The 17,586-nt window shown below is 34.3% G+C and overlaps 3 protein-coding genes across 9 annotated transcripts in view; 1 reads left to right on the top strand and 2 right to left on the bottom strand.

Annotated features, from left to right (window-relative positions):
- The first annotated feature begins 124 nt into the window (after nucleotides 1-124).
- On the top strand, nucleotides 125-2,556 carry LOC108215277 (protein BRASSINAZOLE-RESISTANT 1). The gene is made up of 2 exons (XM_017387702.2): nucleotides 125-681; nucleotides 1,329-2,556. Exons 1-2 carry the CDS (start codon nucleotides 412-414, stop codon nucleotides 2,025-2,027), a joined length of 969 nt encoding a protein of 322 aa, XP_017243191.1. The 5' UTR covers nucleotides 125-411; the 3' UTR covers nucleotides 2,028-2,556.
- Nucleotides 2,557-4,897: 2,341 nt separating this feature from the next.
- LOC108214435 (disease resistance protein RPS2) lies at nucleotides 4,898-14,189 on the bottom strand. The gene is made up of 4 exons (XM_017386428.2): nucleotides 12,158-14,189; nucleotides 8,137-9,207; nucleotides 6,869-7,639; nucleotides 4,898-6,108 (listed from the first exon to the last, which is right to left on the bottom strand). Exons 1-4 carry the CDS (start codon nucleotides 13,859-13,861, stop codon nucleotides 5,107-5,109), a joined length of 4,548 nt encoding a protein of 1,515 aa, XP_017241917.1. The 5' UTR covers nucleotides 13,862-14,189; the 3' UTR covers nucleotides 4,898-5,106.
- Nucleotides 14,190-16,475: 2,286 nt separating this feature from the next.
- LOC108211999 (cytochrome P450 734A1-like) overlaps nucleotides 16,476-17,586 on the bottom strand; it is a 38,971-nt gene continuing 37,860 nt past the window's right edge. The window contains exons 4-6 of one of the 7 annotated variants that reach the window (XR_010289724.1): nucleotides 17,483-17,585; nucleotides 17,081-17,363; nucleotides 16,787-16,887 (exon numbers count right to left, since the gene is read on the bottom strand). Coding sequence is in view for 1 of the 7 variants with exons in the window: in XM_064088843.1 (XP_063944913.1) it covers nucleotides 16,633-16,887 (255 nt within the window). In the remaining 6 variants the exon portion in view is untranslated. Of the gene's footprint in view, nucleotides 16,888-17,080; nucleotide 17,586 lie in introns of all 7 variants that reach the window. The other 6 variants (XR_010289725.1, XR_010289726.1, XR_010289727.1 and 3 more) reach the window with 6 other exon arrangements.

The raw sequence follows: 17,586 nt of genomic DNA, 5'->3' as shown, positions 1-17,586 counted from the left end.
TATAGTATAAGTTAAGGAGGAAAATAAATTTATTTATTTATTTTTATTTAACAAAAGAGACGAGGGAGAATGAATAGTAAACTTGTGTGATTCACTTATTGCGTGAAGGCAGTTTTGTTTGTTTATAAATGTATGCATAGTATACGCGCACAAGCATGACATAGATACCACAGCTAAAACATTGTGTGTGTGGGTTTGTTTCTGTACTTTCAGTTTCACACACACAAGAGGAAAGTATAGAGAAGCCTAATCCTCGTGAACGGAACAGAATTCTCTTACACCCCACCTTCTTACATATCTAATTATCTATACTTAACTTTCAGTTACAGAGAGAGAGAGAGAGAGAGAGATTGGAGAGAGATTTGGGAGAGATTGGGTTTTGAGGGAGAGAGATTTGGGAGAGAGAGAGAGATGATGAATTGGGAAGGTGAATCACCTGCATCATCAGCTGCAGCTGGAGGTAGTGGAGGAGGAGGGAGGAGGAAGCCGTCATGGAGGGAGAGAGAGAATAACAAGAGGAGAGAGAGGAGGAGGAGAGCAATAGCAGCAAAGATATATGCGGGTTTGAGAGCTCAAGGGAACTTTAATCTACCTAAGCATTGTGATAATAACGAGGTTCTGAAAGCTCTTTGTGCTCGTGCTGGTTGGGTTGTTGAATCTGATGGCACTACTTATCGAAAGGTTCATGAATTTTGCTCTATTTTCTTGATGTTATCTTTGATTTGATAGGCTTGTCTGGTTATTTGATCTGTTTCATTTTGTGTTGGTGGGTGATTTTGTGCTAGATCTATAGATTCTTGAATTGCCCTTTCCTTGAATTTCTGTAAATTCGAGTTTTGTCTTGCATTTTGGAGTAGATCTTGATTTGGGAAAGTCAAGGGCTTACTTGGGCTTTTCTCGTTCTGGGTGTGGGGGGATTTGTCTGCAAGAAGTTATGAATTTTGTGAAGAATCGGATATCTCGCTTGCCCTGTTGTAAATTTATTAGCTGAAATTGGGAAGATTTCTTTGATATACTAAGTGTTAATTCATTGAATAACATGCATGTTTTTGGCTTTAAATGACATGTCAAGTGTCCATTACCATGTTCAAGTTAGTGAAGCGGGTTTCTGGAGCTGAACTGAATAGTCTGGGTAATGCAATGTTACATTCATTGCTTTTGTGGTGACATTTTTCTGCAGCACTGTGCCACGGATTCTCAAACTATTGGAATAAATGTCTATTCTTGTTGTTTGTTTATATTGTCCTTAGGTGAACCAGTTTTTTGAGACCCCCTTGCTGGTAGTATTTATGATTGTCTAATACTGTTTAATGCACTATATTATTTAGGGATCAAGACCGCCCTCACTTGATATTGGATCAATGGATATTGGTGGTACTTCAACCCACACCACCCCATGCTCTTCAAGATGGCCAAGTCCCCCATCTTCAGCATTTCAAAGTCCTATTCCTTCTTATCAACCAAGTCCATCGTCCTCTTCCTTCCCAAGTCCGTCCAGGCTTGATGCTCAGATGTCATCAAATCCATTTTCATTTATGCGTTATTCCAATCCATCATCTCTCCCTCCACTTCGGATTTCAAATAGTTGCCCCGTAACACCACCTCTGTCATCATCGACCACCGGAATCTCCATGCAAAATTTCAATTGGGAGTCCATTGCCAAACAATCTGCGTCATTGAGTTTCCCCTTTTTGGCTGCTTCTGCCCCTAGTAGTCCAACTCGTGGCCAACGTGTCCCTCCAGCCACTATACCGGAATGTGATGAATCTGATTCCTCCACAGTTGATTCAGAACGATGGATGAACTTCAAAACATGTGCACCCCCTTTGGTTCCAACCTCTCCGACTTTTAATCTTGTGAAACCTGCGACACAGAACATTTCTTCCCAGAATGCACTCTCAGATAAAGGAAAAGGGATAGATTTTGAGTTCGAGAAAGAACCAGTGAAGGCATGGGAAGGGGAGAGGATTCATGAGGTGGGATTAGACGATTTGGAGCTGACACTGGGAAGTGGGGGAATGCAGTGATTTGTTTAAAAGAAGCTCATGTCGCAAAGAACCTTGATTTGCGTGAGGATTGTATAAACAGTTGATATTGTTGGTTTGGGTCTCAGTTTCCTCTTCTAGGGTATACAACTTTCTTTGCCGACTTGCAGAGTTGCAGTTTGCGGTGCTATTGGTTCATGGTGAAAGACTTGTGTTCGGTATATTAGATTTCTTTGCAATGATGTGTATTGAAAGTCAGTTTTGTGTTCCTTAAGATTGAGATGTCAAGATTTTTCATAGTAGGTTTCTTCGTTGTGGCATTGTTAAGAACTGAGCCTGATTATATTGATGACGGCCTTTTCATCTGTAGATAGCAGGTTCTTTTAGCCCCCCTCCGGGATGCAGAATTCATACGTCCAGCGGGACATATGAGCAGAAGTGCAGAACTGAGAACTTTTTTCATGGCATTGTGATTCCGAAGATGCATTGTATAAGATGGAATGTATTAGGTACTATCTTATTTTAATCATTGCTAATATTTGTCGTAGTAAAATTGCTATTCTTTGTTTCATTATATAAGTCGTTTGATTTTTTTACATCTTTAGGTGGTTTGACCAAATATCTGAAATTGATATTTTTTTTAAAAAATATTTATTTTTTATTCAAAAAAAAATTAAACAAACAATTTAAAATATATGGTCAAACTTTCTAAAGATAAGTGTAAAAAATCCATCAACTTATATAATGGACCAGATGCGTTGCCACTGTAATCCCCTTTGTTTTAAGCTGGCAATCAATTTGATTGCTAATTTAAGAGTTTGAATGAAGAAAATTGATGGTGACAATGATAATGGTTAGGAAAACTGCAAACCTGGCTCTTAGCTACTCTGATATCCTCATATATAAAGTCGATAATTGCCCCCATCTTAATCAACAGCAGATACCAAACAGGGAGTTAAGGCTCTATGATACCTCCTAATCATAACTCATTGTGACCTTCAGACTTAGAAGAGAACTCAATTATATCAAACAAGATATAGTATTTATTTATCATATTAATTATATCTCACTCGGAAAATGAGATTATGAGAAATCTTCATACGTAATTATATCTCATTGAAAATTAGGATCACTGAAAATTATCACAAATTATATTACGTATCAAAAAAGTTTTTGTAGTTTACACAGATACCTGACACATTATATGTACACATATACGAGAGATCATATTCGTAACAATATTTCATCTCATTTATAATAATATCTTATTCGGAAGTAGAATGAAGAGGAATTATATCATTTCATTTATAACAATATCTTATTAGAAAGTAGGATGAAGGAAAATTATATCATTTCATTTATAATAATAATTTATGCGAAAGTAGATAAAGATTAAATGTTGCATATAAATCATGCTCAATGAGTATGAAAGCTAAGTAAGAACACAAATACATATAAACAAGTTTCTGGGTTTGACTGAAAATGAAATGAAGCAAAGATAAGGGGAAGAAAACAAAGAGTATTATTCAATCATTTATTATTATGAGATGGCCCTATCTTTCTGTCTGTTAGAGGGGCCTGCTCTTTTCCATACCTTTTCAGAGCCAAAGCTTTTATATTGTTTCTTGTCTTGTGCTGCATGTGGCTTATGCAACACTTACTGTTTTCTCATGATAAAATGGCCCAAATTTTTTTTGCCCCTTGCAGTTTCAATGTATCTAACATTTCCGAGTTTCGACCAATCATGTGCCGCATAATTGATGTGAGCTAAAGGCCGAAATTCACTTGCGGCCAGATATATGTTTCAAAGTTTGAATAGTGAAATGTATGTCGATTTTTGGCCGTATCGAGAAATATCATTGCAAGCCTCTCGTGGGGCAAGCAGTAGCTTTTATTTTTCGCTGGAATTTATGTTTTTTTTCGGTGGCATCTTTCTAGAATGTATGTTTTTTTAGTCATAAAATCCAACTGAATAGAAATTAAAAACTTAATAATAGCGGTCTAGGTCTAAGTTATAGCCTTTAATTGAATTGAATGTAACATTAAAATAATTAGAATAAAGAAACAAATAACTTATAAAAAATATATTTGTGTAGTCAAAAATTAAAAAAATTGTTCGATATCTATTTGGTATCGTTGTGAAAAAAATTGACAAAATTCAAATTGGGTTTAAATTAAAAAATTTAACTTGCATTTTAGGCTATAGGTTCTAATTATACCGAACGGATCATTAAAATATATATTTAAAAATTATATATATAATGTGTATATATATATAGGGGCTTACTCCACTAGAAACTAAATTAGCCTAGAAACTAGAAACTAGTCTCTGACCCATATTTGATCACTGTTTTTAACATCAAAAATCACTCATTTGTACAACACAAATCACTGTTTTCTATATAAGACATCTCATAAATATAAATATATAAATATACATATAGACAACGTATATCATCATCATCTTCGCTCATACTACATTGATGAACCTCCTCGCATCATTATCAACCTTTTCCACTGCTGCGACCATCACTTATAACCACGATTGACCTCCCACCGTTTGCCGCCATTACTTGGCATTACTAGTGACTATTTATCAATTCCACGCACCTCATCTCGTCACTTTTTACCATTATAGATACTCTGCAACAATAATTGATCATCAATAATCGATCACCAATACTATACATAAGCAAATTTAGTCAATTATCAACAATAAAATATGTTAATTTTGCTGTATAAAATAGTGATTAATAGAGTATAAACGAGTGATATCTGTACTTATAAACAGTGATCACATGAGTGGTTTCTAGTTTCTATAATAATATTAGTTTCTATTTGATCAATTGCCTATATATATATATATATATTATTTCTATGAAAATTTTGAATTAATGTAGACAATTAAAAAGTTACATGAATATTGGGTAATATCATTATGTATTACTTGAAGTCTTGAACTGAGCCTCCAATTCAATTCACAATTCAGACTTCTTTTGAAAAACAAAAACAAAAAAAACAAAAACAAAACAAAACAATACAGTCCGACAATTTCTCTCGAGAAAAGGAAAAGAAAGTCGAGATGATTGAAAAATATTTGAATTACAATTCTTCAAGTTTTTCAGGTCTCCTCTTGTATCTCATTTTCTTCTTGTACAACAACTCCCTCTTCCTCTTCTTCAACTTCCACATCCTGATTGCTTTTACTTGATTCCCCCACGCTTTCGAGCTTGTTTATTCTTCTCGGGTAGTCGTTGAGGTTTTGAACGACTATCCCTTCTGGATGCTCGTCGGAATAAACATCTACCTGTTCTGCGATTATTCGCAAGAAGGGTTTATTCCCAACCAGGGGACAACGATACAGGTGAAAAAAATATAATTTGGGCATCTTGAAAGTATAGCTTGTAGCGGGACTGAAATTCCGGAGGTTTGGCAAATCTATGAAAAAAATTCTCCAGAGTTTAGGGAATCTGATAATCCTGTTAGAAGTCTCATTGCCTCTTGCAACCTCTACGATGCCTTCCAATAATCTGCAATCTTTCACTTCTAACCATGTCAGCTGTTGGAGGTTTCCAAAGACAGAGCATGTGAAAAGAATCGAGGGTTCCCCTTCCACCTGCTCTAAACAGGGGATAAGATTCTTAGACTTTGTGCGAATAAAACTTTTGAGTTTTGGCAAACCCTCAAGAGTGACTTTCTCCAGCAGAACTAGTAGTGCAACAGTCTTCGTATCCATGCCAGAAGCTTCTTCACCCTCAACAACCTCCACGATATGTTCCAATGAATCACAGTTGCTTATTTTTAATTCTCGGAGCTGTTGAAGTCTTTCAAAGTCTGGGAATGAGAAAATACTAGAGCAACTAAGTTGACCAAGTGTGAGTTTATTCAATCTCTGGAAACGTAGAGATTTCAGCTCATCTGACCAACAGCGTTCCAGTGACAAGCTTTCCAGATTATCTAATTGAAGTAGCCATCGGTTAGGAATTTGTATCTCCTTACCACAGCTTATTGCTAAGTTCTCCAGCTGAAAAGTAGAACCATCTCTGCCTGACTCTATCATTTCCAGTAAGCTAGTATTTTCCCCACAACGGAGTTGAAGCTTCTTCAAGTTTGGGAATTCAACCTACAAAAAACAATCCCATACATTATGTCAATCTGACTCGGTGAATGCGCCTTCCTCACTTTAACGTCTTTACCTCAGAAATGTTAAATTGATACAGTAATAGATCGGGTTTTATATCAAACTGACCACTCATTTCGTCAAAATTTCTCATTTGACCCACATTTAATTTCGGACTCATTTAAGTCATTATAAACCAAATATATATCATTTTACCCATATCATTATTCATATTTCTTCACTTAATCATTTATCAAAAATCAATCGTTTGTTTTTTTACTACAAAACAACTTCGAGTATTTTCATGACTGTCTCTAGTATTTATCAAAATAATTTGGGAATTTTTAAAATAACATAGCTAAGGTGATCATATAATTATATATTTATAACTTTATATTTTTTAAACTACATAGTAATGTTGTTTTAAAAATTTCCAAATTATTTTGATATATACTAGAGACAATTATGAAAGTACTCGAAGTGATTTTGTGGTAAAAAAAACAAACATTTGATTTTTGATAAATGATTAAGTGAAGAAATATGAATAATAATGTGGGTAAAATAATATATATAGTATTTGGTTTATAGTGGCTTGAGTTTGAAATTAAATGGATGGGTCAAGTGAGAAATTTTGACGAAACGAGTGGTCAGTTTGATATAAAAGCAATAATAGATCTATACTCTCACTCTCGCGCGAAAAAAAAAACAGATGCATGTTATGAATCTTAAATTTTTTTCATTTGGCAATTAAATATAAATATACCTTGTGGCTGTTGGCTTCCCCACTGGCCTCCCCCCAAAAACTGGTCAAACTTGGCAAGTCACTTAGTTGAAGAGAACACAACTTATGGAACACAATGCCATTGGCCATTTTGTGTTTACCTGCCGGTCCTGCCCCAATTATCTCTCTCATCGTAATGCATTGCCTCACGGACATTTCCTCAAGGTTCATCAAATGTCCGTTGGTACAAGGTATGATGGACACGTTTTCCAATCTTTCGCATATATTTATATTTAACTTTTTAAGATCCGGGTACAAACTCACTGCTCCGGATTGGTCCTCAAAGTTCAACCCTGTCTTTTCCAAACAAGGCAACCATTCTAGACTCATTTGAACCAATGGACATACCTTTGTGTTTTGGGACGGAACTTGAACTGAAATATCAGAGGGATCATTCAAATTTTCTTCTGTTATTGTGGGGGTCCTCCTGCATACAGATCTCGACGCACGTACAGTTTTCTTCAAAAAAATTTGTAATTTTTTGTATGGATTATGAGAAACCACGGCCTTCACAAGTCCTTCGGGAGCTCTGCCAGTAACCAAATCTGTGTGGCTTCCATGAGTGTCAACTTCAGAGGTGAGTGAACTACGCAACGTGGCAGGTGGGATCACATTTTTAAGCTTATTACAGAATTTTACTTTCAGGGTCTTCAGTTGGGAAAAGGAGGAAGCATTGTCATGATTATCTCCCCAAATGTCAGTTATGTCTTCCAAACCACTGATATCCAACATTTCCAAGGAAGGGAATGCAACCTGCTCAAATAGTCAGTGAAAGGCATACCATCAGAGAACAGAAAGGACACTGTAACCAAGTGCTACTTGTAATAAAAAGTTACTACTGTATTAAAAATCTTAAAATTATATTACATGAACAGCGTAAACATATTTTTTTATACGTGACGGGTGTTTGTTTAGGTTCTTATTTCCAAAGTTTACTCCAAGTGCCATTATTACTTGTGAGAGTACATGATACAATGTAAAGATTACAAGTTCCGAGGGTGTTTGTTTAGGTTCTTATTTCCAAAGTTTACTCCAAGTGCCATTATTACTTGTGAGAGTACATGATACAATGTAAAGATTACAAGTTCCGAACTTTAATCCCTTAAAACAAATATATTGACATAAAGAAGTAACCAAAAAGAATCAATTATGTGCAAAATAGTTTATTGACTTTGCCTGAAATCATTACACAGTGTAAGTAATATTATTAATATGATGATGATGATTGATGAGGGGTAAGCAAAGCATACCATTCTGTCAAACAGAGGTTGAATTTGCGCATAGGGAATCTTGTCCTTGTAAAAATGTACGAGTCTTGGCAATTTAATTAAGCTCATTTTTCGTAATTTGGACATGTTAATGATATTTCCATCACTTTTGCCCTCCTCACGTACAACTTCTTCCATTAAAGGACAGTCCCTTATGTGGAGCTCTTCCAGTAGGAGGAGACATCTTGCAATAGAGTCGCAGAAGAGGTATTTTAGGCTGAGACAACACTTAATTTCCAATTTGATCAGGTTAGAAAAAGGTGTTGATCGCTGAAGACTTTCCTGAATCTCACCCTGTGGTGATGAAATCCTTGCTAGATACTCCATGGCCTTGCAATTTTCAATTTGCATGTACCTTAAGTTGATAAATTCTTTAGTGTCTCTGATCCCAATGCTACTCCCTGGGAAATCAGTCTCATACAATATCACCTCTTCAGCCTTCTGAAATAGAGTCTGGTAGCCCTCTACAAGATCGTGGTTGACCAACTTAATTGACTTCGTCACTGAAACAGGTGACAGATTCATAGACCGATTATTAGCCGGCGGCTCACCAACAAACAAATGGAATTCACGTAAGTTGGAAAACATAGTTGCAAGTTTACTTGACTTGGATACTCGGGAACGAATATGTAAACTTGTCAGTGGCAATTCACTAATCTCGTCCAATACCGACAATGATCCACCTTCTGCACATTCTTCATTGATGTAGAAATTAGATGGCAAACGTAATTCTTCTAAAGTGGATAGTCTTGATATGGTATTTGGCACCATACATAATCTACCTCCGGAACTGGAATAGATGTCTAGCTTTCGAAGATGGCTCAGTTCTGGTACATTCAACTGTTTTGGCATACGAGACCCCCAAATACAAAGATTTTCCAGTCCCTCTGGAAGAATTTTAACATCCGTCTCACCAAAGAACTCTAGGTCACAATTGTCGAACCAAAGCGTTTTAAGTTCACCCAATGATTTGAGAGACAATTTCTTTGGCCAGGAAAACCCCACAAGCACCAGAAATATGAGATTTGTAAATATTTTACCGTTGATCCAGTCCTGAAATTTAAGCAAGAATCGTTATTTTTTGTGTTTTATTTCACCAGCATATAACATGCATCAAGTGCAGACATAATTAGAATTTTCAAAATAACAGCTTTTTTATTTTCTTTGACAAATATGACTACTTATGGCCTTACAGAAGAGGATGAGATCTTAAAGAGTCCAATAGATTAGTTAAATAAGTTCTTAAACTCATATTTAGATACGGTATCCATTATCTATTTTTAAATAATTATTGGTCATTACATATTTAATATTTATGAATAAAAAATTCATCTCTCCTCTTCTTTCTTGGTCTTTGTCTATTTTCTATTTTGTCTCTCAAATTTATTATTAAAATAATAATATGGGAACAAATATAAGGATTGATAGGTAACTCTACCTCACATATACGTCTAATCAAATGTTTAAAGGTATAAATTTTACGAACAAATATTATAACTGTGTAGTTATCATATTTGCAAAGATCACGCTGATTCGCTTTTTCAGGAAGCTAACCAATAATAAGGATGAAATGTGTTATGTGTTGTATATGTTGCTTAAAAAAAGAATAAATAATCATTTTATTCATATCAAAATTATAGGAAGATAATTACAAAGACACGAGTCTCCTGAATCATTGACTTAACCGATTAGTGATTTTTGAGATAATTTGATATGACGGTTAAATTTAGATCAATAATGTTAAGTCTTCATCTTTTGAGATATATAACCGTGAATTTTGATTTATTTTTAATCTTCACACCTAAATTTTAGACCCATTTTTGAAATAATTTTAAACTATCATAATTAAATTTTAGACCAATCAAATTTATTGGTTGGATCTTGTCTTTTATTGAGTTTAACTAACTTCCGGTTAAATTTAATTCATTTTTAATCAATTAAAGCTAATATCTAAATTTTAAATCAATAGTACTAATTTTTTCAAAACTAAATTTTGGAGCAATCATCATATCAATCATTCCAAAACTAAATTTTGGATCAACCATATCAATTATTCCACAACAAAATTTTGGATCAATCATATCAAGCATTCACATCCCTAACCCCCAAAGCCAACCGCATCTCCATAATTTATTTTAAAGAAATCTACTATTTTTTGTAAAAACGTAGTCTACATTCAGATCCCAAAATAAGGTTTGGTTTTGGGACTAGAAATAAATCCCCATATTTGGAGTTTCACTATTTGTACCTCATACATTATTCATCCTCCATTTCATTATCATTTCATTATAATTTTATTAAATATCAATTCTTATCTTATACTTCTATGAGAATAGGGATTGAATATAGGGAATGGGATGTAAGAAACTTTTAAAAATTTGTAATTTTTTTGAGGAATTAATATTTTTAGTAAATTTTTGGGATTGAGGGTTGGGTCCGGATGTGAATGCTCTTAAATACAACAACTAAATTTTAAAGAACTCGTACATGTTCTTCAAATTTAACATTAGAGTAATCATATTTATTTTTTGTATTATTTTCTTATAAAAATAACAAGGGTGGTGATTTATGCATTCCCTTACATCTACTTTGTATTAAATTATCCGATAGTTGGTGAATTGAAATAATAAAAGACATGCACAATTTGATATAAAAGAGGATGTAGAATATGTATAATATAAATAAATTTAGAGTGGGCCGGCACCCAATTATAAACAACACTCTAAACTTAGCTATATGCAAAATAAACAATTTAAAATACCTATTTGAACCAAACAATAAAATTAGATCTATTTTTAATCAAATTTGTTTTGAGGTAAATACCTCATGCACAGAGGTACCATGAAAACTGAGGATAAATTAAAGATTTGGCTAAACAAAATTTTTAAAACTATAATACATATAAAATACATAATCATCGATCCATACTACTGTGAGAGAATGATTAAGAAATCTAGAAACATTGATAAACAAAAGCCTACGAGAGAGAGTTATCCGATAATCGAAAATAAATATAAAAGATTTCAAATTTATAGTAGAAGACTATAAAAAATTCATAAATTTTTTAGTTATCAAACTAAACTTTTTTATGATATGTATTATAAGTCATCTTTGTAAAAATCAGTACAACAATATTAACAGTGAGAAGTTTTCACGGGATATTAAATATATATCATTCCAAAAATTCAATCATATATAATTTTCAAATCAAATAACACTGTCTAATAATATGTTATTATAAGATTGTTCTTTTTGTTCAAAAAACATCATACGAGTATGTTTGAGAATGTCCAAAATACCTGGCCTTTGTCAATTGTTGGAGGCCTTCCTTTTAAACTGAGTATTTCCCTGTACAAATTTTTAATATTTACTTATAATTTTCATATTTTAAATATATATTATAGACTTTAATATTTTGTATTTAGTTCATATGTAACTTTATTTTAAAGGTATTTGTACAAGAATAAAATTTTCCCTTTAACTGGAATACTTTTTAAATAATTAATCTTTTAGCATAAATAAAAAATTAATTTAATTAATATATTTAAATTAGTATATATTTTTATTTATCTCGTTAATTAATCAAGATCAAAATAAATATTTTTTCATTAGAATAAACAAGTGGATCGGGTTCATGTATTATAAATCACATATTACTTAATTTAATTTATATTAAAAATTAGACACCTAAAATATAATTAATTTTTGATATTATACAATTCCACAATCTTGATTAATGTATGACTCAATATTTAATTTATTATTTACATCAGAATTTAGTAAAATTTTATAGCAATTATAATATAATAATTATAAAAGTTAAATAACGCTTATATTAGACGATAGCATTAATTAATGAAATGTGACTCATAAATCCTGTTTCATAACAATTCATATCGTTTAAACTTATCTGTCGTCAAATCACTTATTTTTATTCTATCATCAGATATATAGTTATCATAAATCAAAAATTGAGCGAATATGTAAAACAGTTTTTGAATACCTGCTGTATCAGTGTACGTGGTGTTTTCCATGATGATGTCCATGATGATGAATATAGCGACAGTGTATGCAGTTCTGGGCACTTTACATTACTTGGAAAACGTAGACTAGTCTCCTCCTCGACATCTATATGCAGAACTTTCAGACCGGAGTAATCAGCAGGATGCTTGGGCAACGAGCTACTTGTTGCGAATAAGAATGCGTAGTCTTTGGTAGCAATGGATCTTGCCATGTCCCTTATTATGTCATGTAGTTTGATACGTTCAATAATACCCCAACGGACTTGAAGCACCAACGAGGCTGACTTGAGAATATAAATCATTGAATATACTCTTGTTCTTATATCATCAGCCTTTATAAGCTGGGAGCCTCTTGCTAACTCAACCAACTCGCTAACATAAATGTGAGCATCTTCAGGGAATATAGAAGCCAACAAGAGACATGCCTTCGCATCGTCCACCAAGTTATCAAAACTCCACTTTAAACACGCATACACGTCTTTGCTTATTCCAGGAAGTTCTTGAATTTTGAAAAATTTAAGTTGATTGCGTGCATCCTTCCATGAATCAAGAGGCTTAAATTTGAGGGCGTTACCTACAGCAAGAATGACTAGTGGTAAACCCCCGCATCTCTTACAGATGTCTTCGGCAACGGATATATTCTGCAGAGAGTCGATTATCTTAGCACCAACTGTTTCACTGAACATATCCCAAGCTTCGGCAGGTGTAAGAGGTTCTACTTTGACTAGATCCCCGCAGTCGTTACGCTGGCATACCTCGTGATCTCGTGTCGTCAAAAGAATCTTACCTCCTTTGGAACTCATACCATCTGCAGACATGATTCCGATAGTACCTAAAGGTATCCTACTCCATACATCATCTAAGATGATGAGTATCTTACCCCCCTGCTTTAAACTAGATCTCAGCTGACCAGCTCTATGTCCCACATCATCTTGACGTTCAAAAACGCAACCTAAATTACCTGCAATCTGGTTTTGTATGCTTATGATGGTCTTGTTCTCCAATTTCTCATTCCCCACATTGGCTCGGACGACCTTGTTAAAGGTTCCCTTCTTACCAGCTTCTGTGGTGATTCGCTCCATTAATCGAGTCTTCCCGGCTCCTCCAATTCCATATATCCCAAGGATTGAAGAGCTTCCATCTGTCACTAGCTCCTCCAGCTTTTCATAAGCCTTTTCTCTAGATTTGAACTCTTGAAATGCAGTTACAGGTACATTCATATCCAGAGGAAGATATGCAATTTGACTTGCCAGGTGGTGACTTCCGGTTGCAGTAAGCTCAGTTGTGCTCTTGGCCACCTTGGCCGCCTCCTTGCCTAATCTATAACGAGAGATGGGATGAGGAAGTGGGATATAGCGGATGTAGCGAGGACAGTTTTGCTGTTGGCTCTTTAGCTTCTCATTTTCTTGCAAACACCTCGTGACTTTCTCCTGCTCTTCTTGGACTTCTTTCTGCCACTCCACCACATACTTCTCCAGTATTCTACCATTGTTACTTTCTTGCTCAGCTTTTCTGGACATCTTCGTCTCCTCAGCCAGAAGTTTATCATTTTCAGATTTCAGATCCTTAACAAGACCCTTGTAACGGAACATATATTCTACATGTCGGAACAGTGCTTCTATTGTCTTGTCGGAAATTTTAGCTACCAACGGTCCTACAAATGGAATGGAATTCAGATCTATCATGATTTTTTCAAATTTTTTTTATGGTGAAAAGAGAGGAAAGATGCTGATGAAATTGCTTAAACTTCAACAATGACTAACAAGAGAGAAGTAGAAAAGAGCTGGGCGGCAATAATATAGCGAGGAAAGCTAGAAGCGAGTTGATGATCAGACAATAAGATGAGTGGGAAAAAGAATTTCAGAATTCTCCCTTAGTGTGCAGTATTTATCGTACAAGTTCTCCAATCACCACTCACCAGTAGCGTTTAGAATTTTTAACTATGATCAAATATATATTATATCTGTATGTAACAGTTTATGTTTGAAAGGTTCCGTTTGGAGTCTTTAGACTGAGAATATTGGAGTAGATAGCAAGGTTAGGTACGTATGACCCTTGCGTATGCCTGGCTTATTAACAAGAGTTATACTCCCTCCGTCCCAGTAATTAGTATACGTATGGGAAGTGGCACGAAAGTAAGAAAAGTGGATGAAATAGTGGGACCCATTAATATTTAATGTGTAAAATAAGTGTAGGGTTAGTAAAATGGTGGAACCTACTAATTTTTAATGTATAAAGCGGGTGTAGTGGAAGAAGGCAGTGAGTGTAGTTAAGTTTTTTATATTATAAAAATTTACCATTTTTGGAATGTATACAATTGATGGGACATCCAAAAAAGAAACTGTATACAATCAAATAGGACGGAAGGAGTATGGAAAAGGGTCGGTACACTTTTTAATTAAGAGGAAGATGACCATCATTGTTAAAGGGATGCGAGTCAATATACAACACCTAATTAAAAAGTGGATTTTAATATGTGCTCAGCACACACTATAAAATCTGTATGTAAAATTAGGATAGAGGCTGGAATAGAATTGAATAATCATTAATATTTTATTTTCCAGTTTCTAGGCTGAAGTTAATGATAATGGGAGACGATAACAGTTATCAAGGGAAGGAGATTGCGATTAGACTGATAGGAAACTTCGTAAAACTAAATAATTATTCAATATAATTGTTCTGATCATTAATTCCTAGTTTTTATATTTTAGAATTATGAAAATATTTTTTTTTTTTAGATGACAGGAAATAAGCAGAAGATGCTCCCGGGTTGGTAAACTGACATTAGTGGAAGATTAGTTGGCGTCTTTTGTATTTGATTGGTCATTAGTGGGTGGGTGTCTTTTATAAAATAATTACTAATGATTCAAAAACCACTAATAATTCTAAAGGTTAAGAAAAAGGAATCAGCCGGCTGAGTTTATTCAATGCATTGGTGTATTGTTTGTTGAATGCTCTCTGGACTAAAGTGGGCAGTTCAACTATGGCGGGCGCCTTTAGAATTATTAGTGCCTTTCGAATCATTAGTAATTATTTTATACATTATACAGCTACTTTACTATAAATTAAAAAGGATTAATAATTTATAGTGTTTATAAGATGAAAAGCATATTTAGCATTGGAGTATCATTTCTATAATAATATTAGAATCTTTATGTTATAATAAACTAATTGTCAAGGTCGTGCTTCGCGGCGGTATCGCCAAACATCCAAACCAACTTTGTACTCCCTCCGTCTCTAAATACTTTTCCTGTTTTGACCGGACACGTTTGCCAACGCACATTTTTAATCGTTAATATCTTTAATTTCGTATTAGTATTAAATATAAAAATTTCACTGTATTAAAGTACTCGTAAATACGAATCCAACAAGATCACTCATGACTATATTTAGTCTTATAGATTAGACGTAAATTAATAATTTGTCTCATGTTATGAACAGTCCCAACATTTGAAACAGGAAAAGTTTAACGAGACGGAGGGAGTATATTTTTTTGGGATCTTTCTAGTGTGTGTCCAAGAGCACACATTAAGCACTAAATTTGATGAGTTTAGTGGATTTTAATTGGTGGATTTGGTGTAAATGTAGGAGGCATTCATATTTATGATTACATGACCAATAAGAATGCACCAAAATCATAAAAATTAGTGTTTAGTGTGTGCCCACCATAAAACAACCGTATTTTTTTAAGTAAAAAGAGATTCCCCACCTTCACAAAGATTTATAGAAAAAGGGAAAAAAATCAATTTTTCATAGTCAGGAACTTCCGTCTCGTGGACGTGGAGTCACTGTTTTTGTTGACATTTATGGGCCTATTCTCTATGCATTCGAACCGTATCAAACAACCTCCATTTAACACTGATCTCATACCTCCATCTTCAATGTGAGTAACTTCCACAGACCATAGAATAAAGAGTGTCACCAACAAGCGCTGAGTCCCTATAGATCCAAAAAGATAAGAAATTTCCGCCAACTCCATAGAACCAGGACCGATATCATACTAAAACACCGCATAAAATTTAACCCTCAAGTACAAAAGAACAAAGATTTGTTCATCAACAATAAATATAACAGAATCCCGGCAGGGGTTTTCCAGAGTTCATTGGGGAACAGATGAATTCTTTAAAATCTCTCTTTAAAGTAAATTTTAGTGATGACCACCGTACTAGACCTCAATCCAACAACACATGATCTGACAAAGTTTGTAAGATCAACATTACATGGTCAAAATATAAATGAAGATCGACTTTTTAGGTTCGTTTTTCCTGTGCCTTTGGTAGAAGACCGTTCAAACTCGCATTTTAAAAAATCTTGAAATATATAATTAGAAGGCTTGTTGCCACTCATATTGTGTTATACATACATATTGAGCTGACCTGTCATAATATTCTACAAGACAAAAGTATTAGTCGAAAACAATAATCTGGTCTGTTTTATAGGCTTCACTCAGGGAATTCTAGTAAAAAGTATTTGTGCCCCAAATTGAGGTTGCATGGTCATCAACTGCCTTGGAGCATGGACATATAGGATTGAACTCTTTTGCATCTGCTCCCCATATGTCAGTGTCATGATGAATTGCAGTCATAGGCAAATAGAGCTGCGTTTCAGCTGGAATTTGGAGGTTGCCTAGCTTTACAGTTCTATTCGTCTCCCTCGTTAGCATCACATCTGGTGGGTAGAGTCGAAGTGTTTCATTCAGAATCATGTTTATCTGCCAACAAACACACACAATTCAGGCATTTTATCCACTCGGGTATTACTAATTATCACTCTCCCAATGTTGAATGCAAGGATATCCATTTAGATTTATCACTTCTAGTTAATTTTAGAAGTTCAAAAAGGTCGTTAATTCTATGAAAACAACAAATTTAAAAAAAGCAGTATGAAATGAAAATATGACTTACAATCTTTAAGTCGGTTAAATTATCAGCACTTGGAGATGAACTCTCTCCACAGACACAAGATTGTTTAGCATTCGTTTCCTTACCCGCAAAGTAGAATGTCTTGCATTCATCATTGAATATTTTTTCGGAGCTCAGTTTCTGTTCCTTACTTTCTTGATTCTTATATCGAGACATCAACAAAGTAAGTAAGTACACATTTCGGACCGTAACTTTTCAGGGAGGCCTAAAAAAGTTGCAAGGGAGGAAATCTGGAAATAAGCCTAACCTGTTAAATCTGTCATACCTGTTAAAAACGCAGAACCTAACCTAATGACAAACCTATCCAGTGATTTATATGTTGCTATCAAAAGATAAAAAAAGTAATGACTTATGTGAATAAAGTAGTAACGAAGAATGTGTTACTTGAGTCGAAGAACCTCCAAGACAAGGCCTGTCTGTTGATCTTGTAATTCAAATAGCTAAGAGCTTGACACTTTTCACATCTCACAATTCAGCGTCAGATTTCC

The sequence above is a fragment of the Daucus carota genome, chromosome 3 (assembly GCF_001625215.2).
Source record: "Daucus carota subsp. sativus chromosome 3, DH1 v3.0, whole genome shotgun sequence".
Classification (NCBI taxonomy): Eukaryota; Viridiplantae; Streptophyta; class Magnoliopsida; order Apiales; family Apiaceae; genus Daucus; species Daucus carota.
The sequence above is the reverse complement of the archived record's forward strand: the minus strand, read 5'-3'. Positions and strand labels throughout refer to the sequence as shown.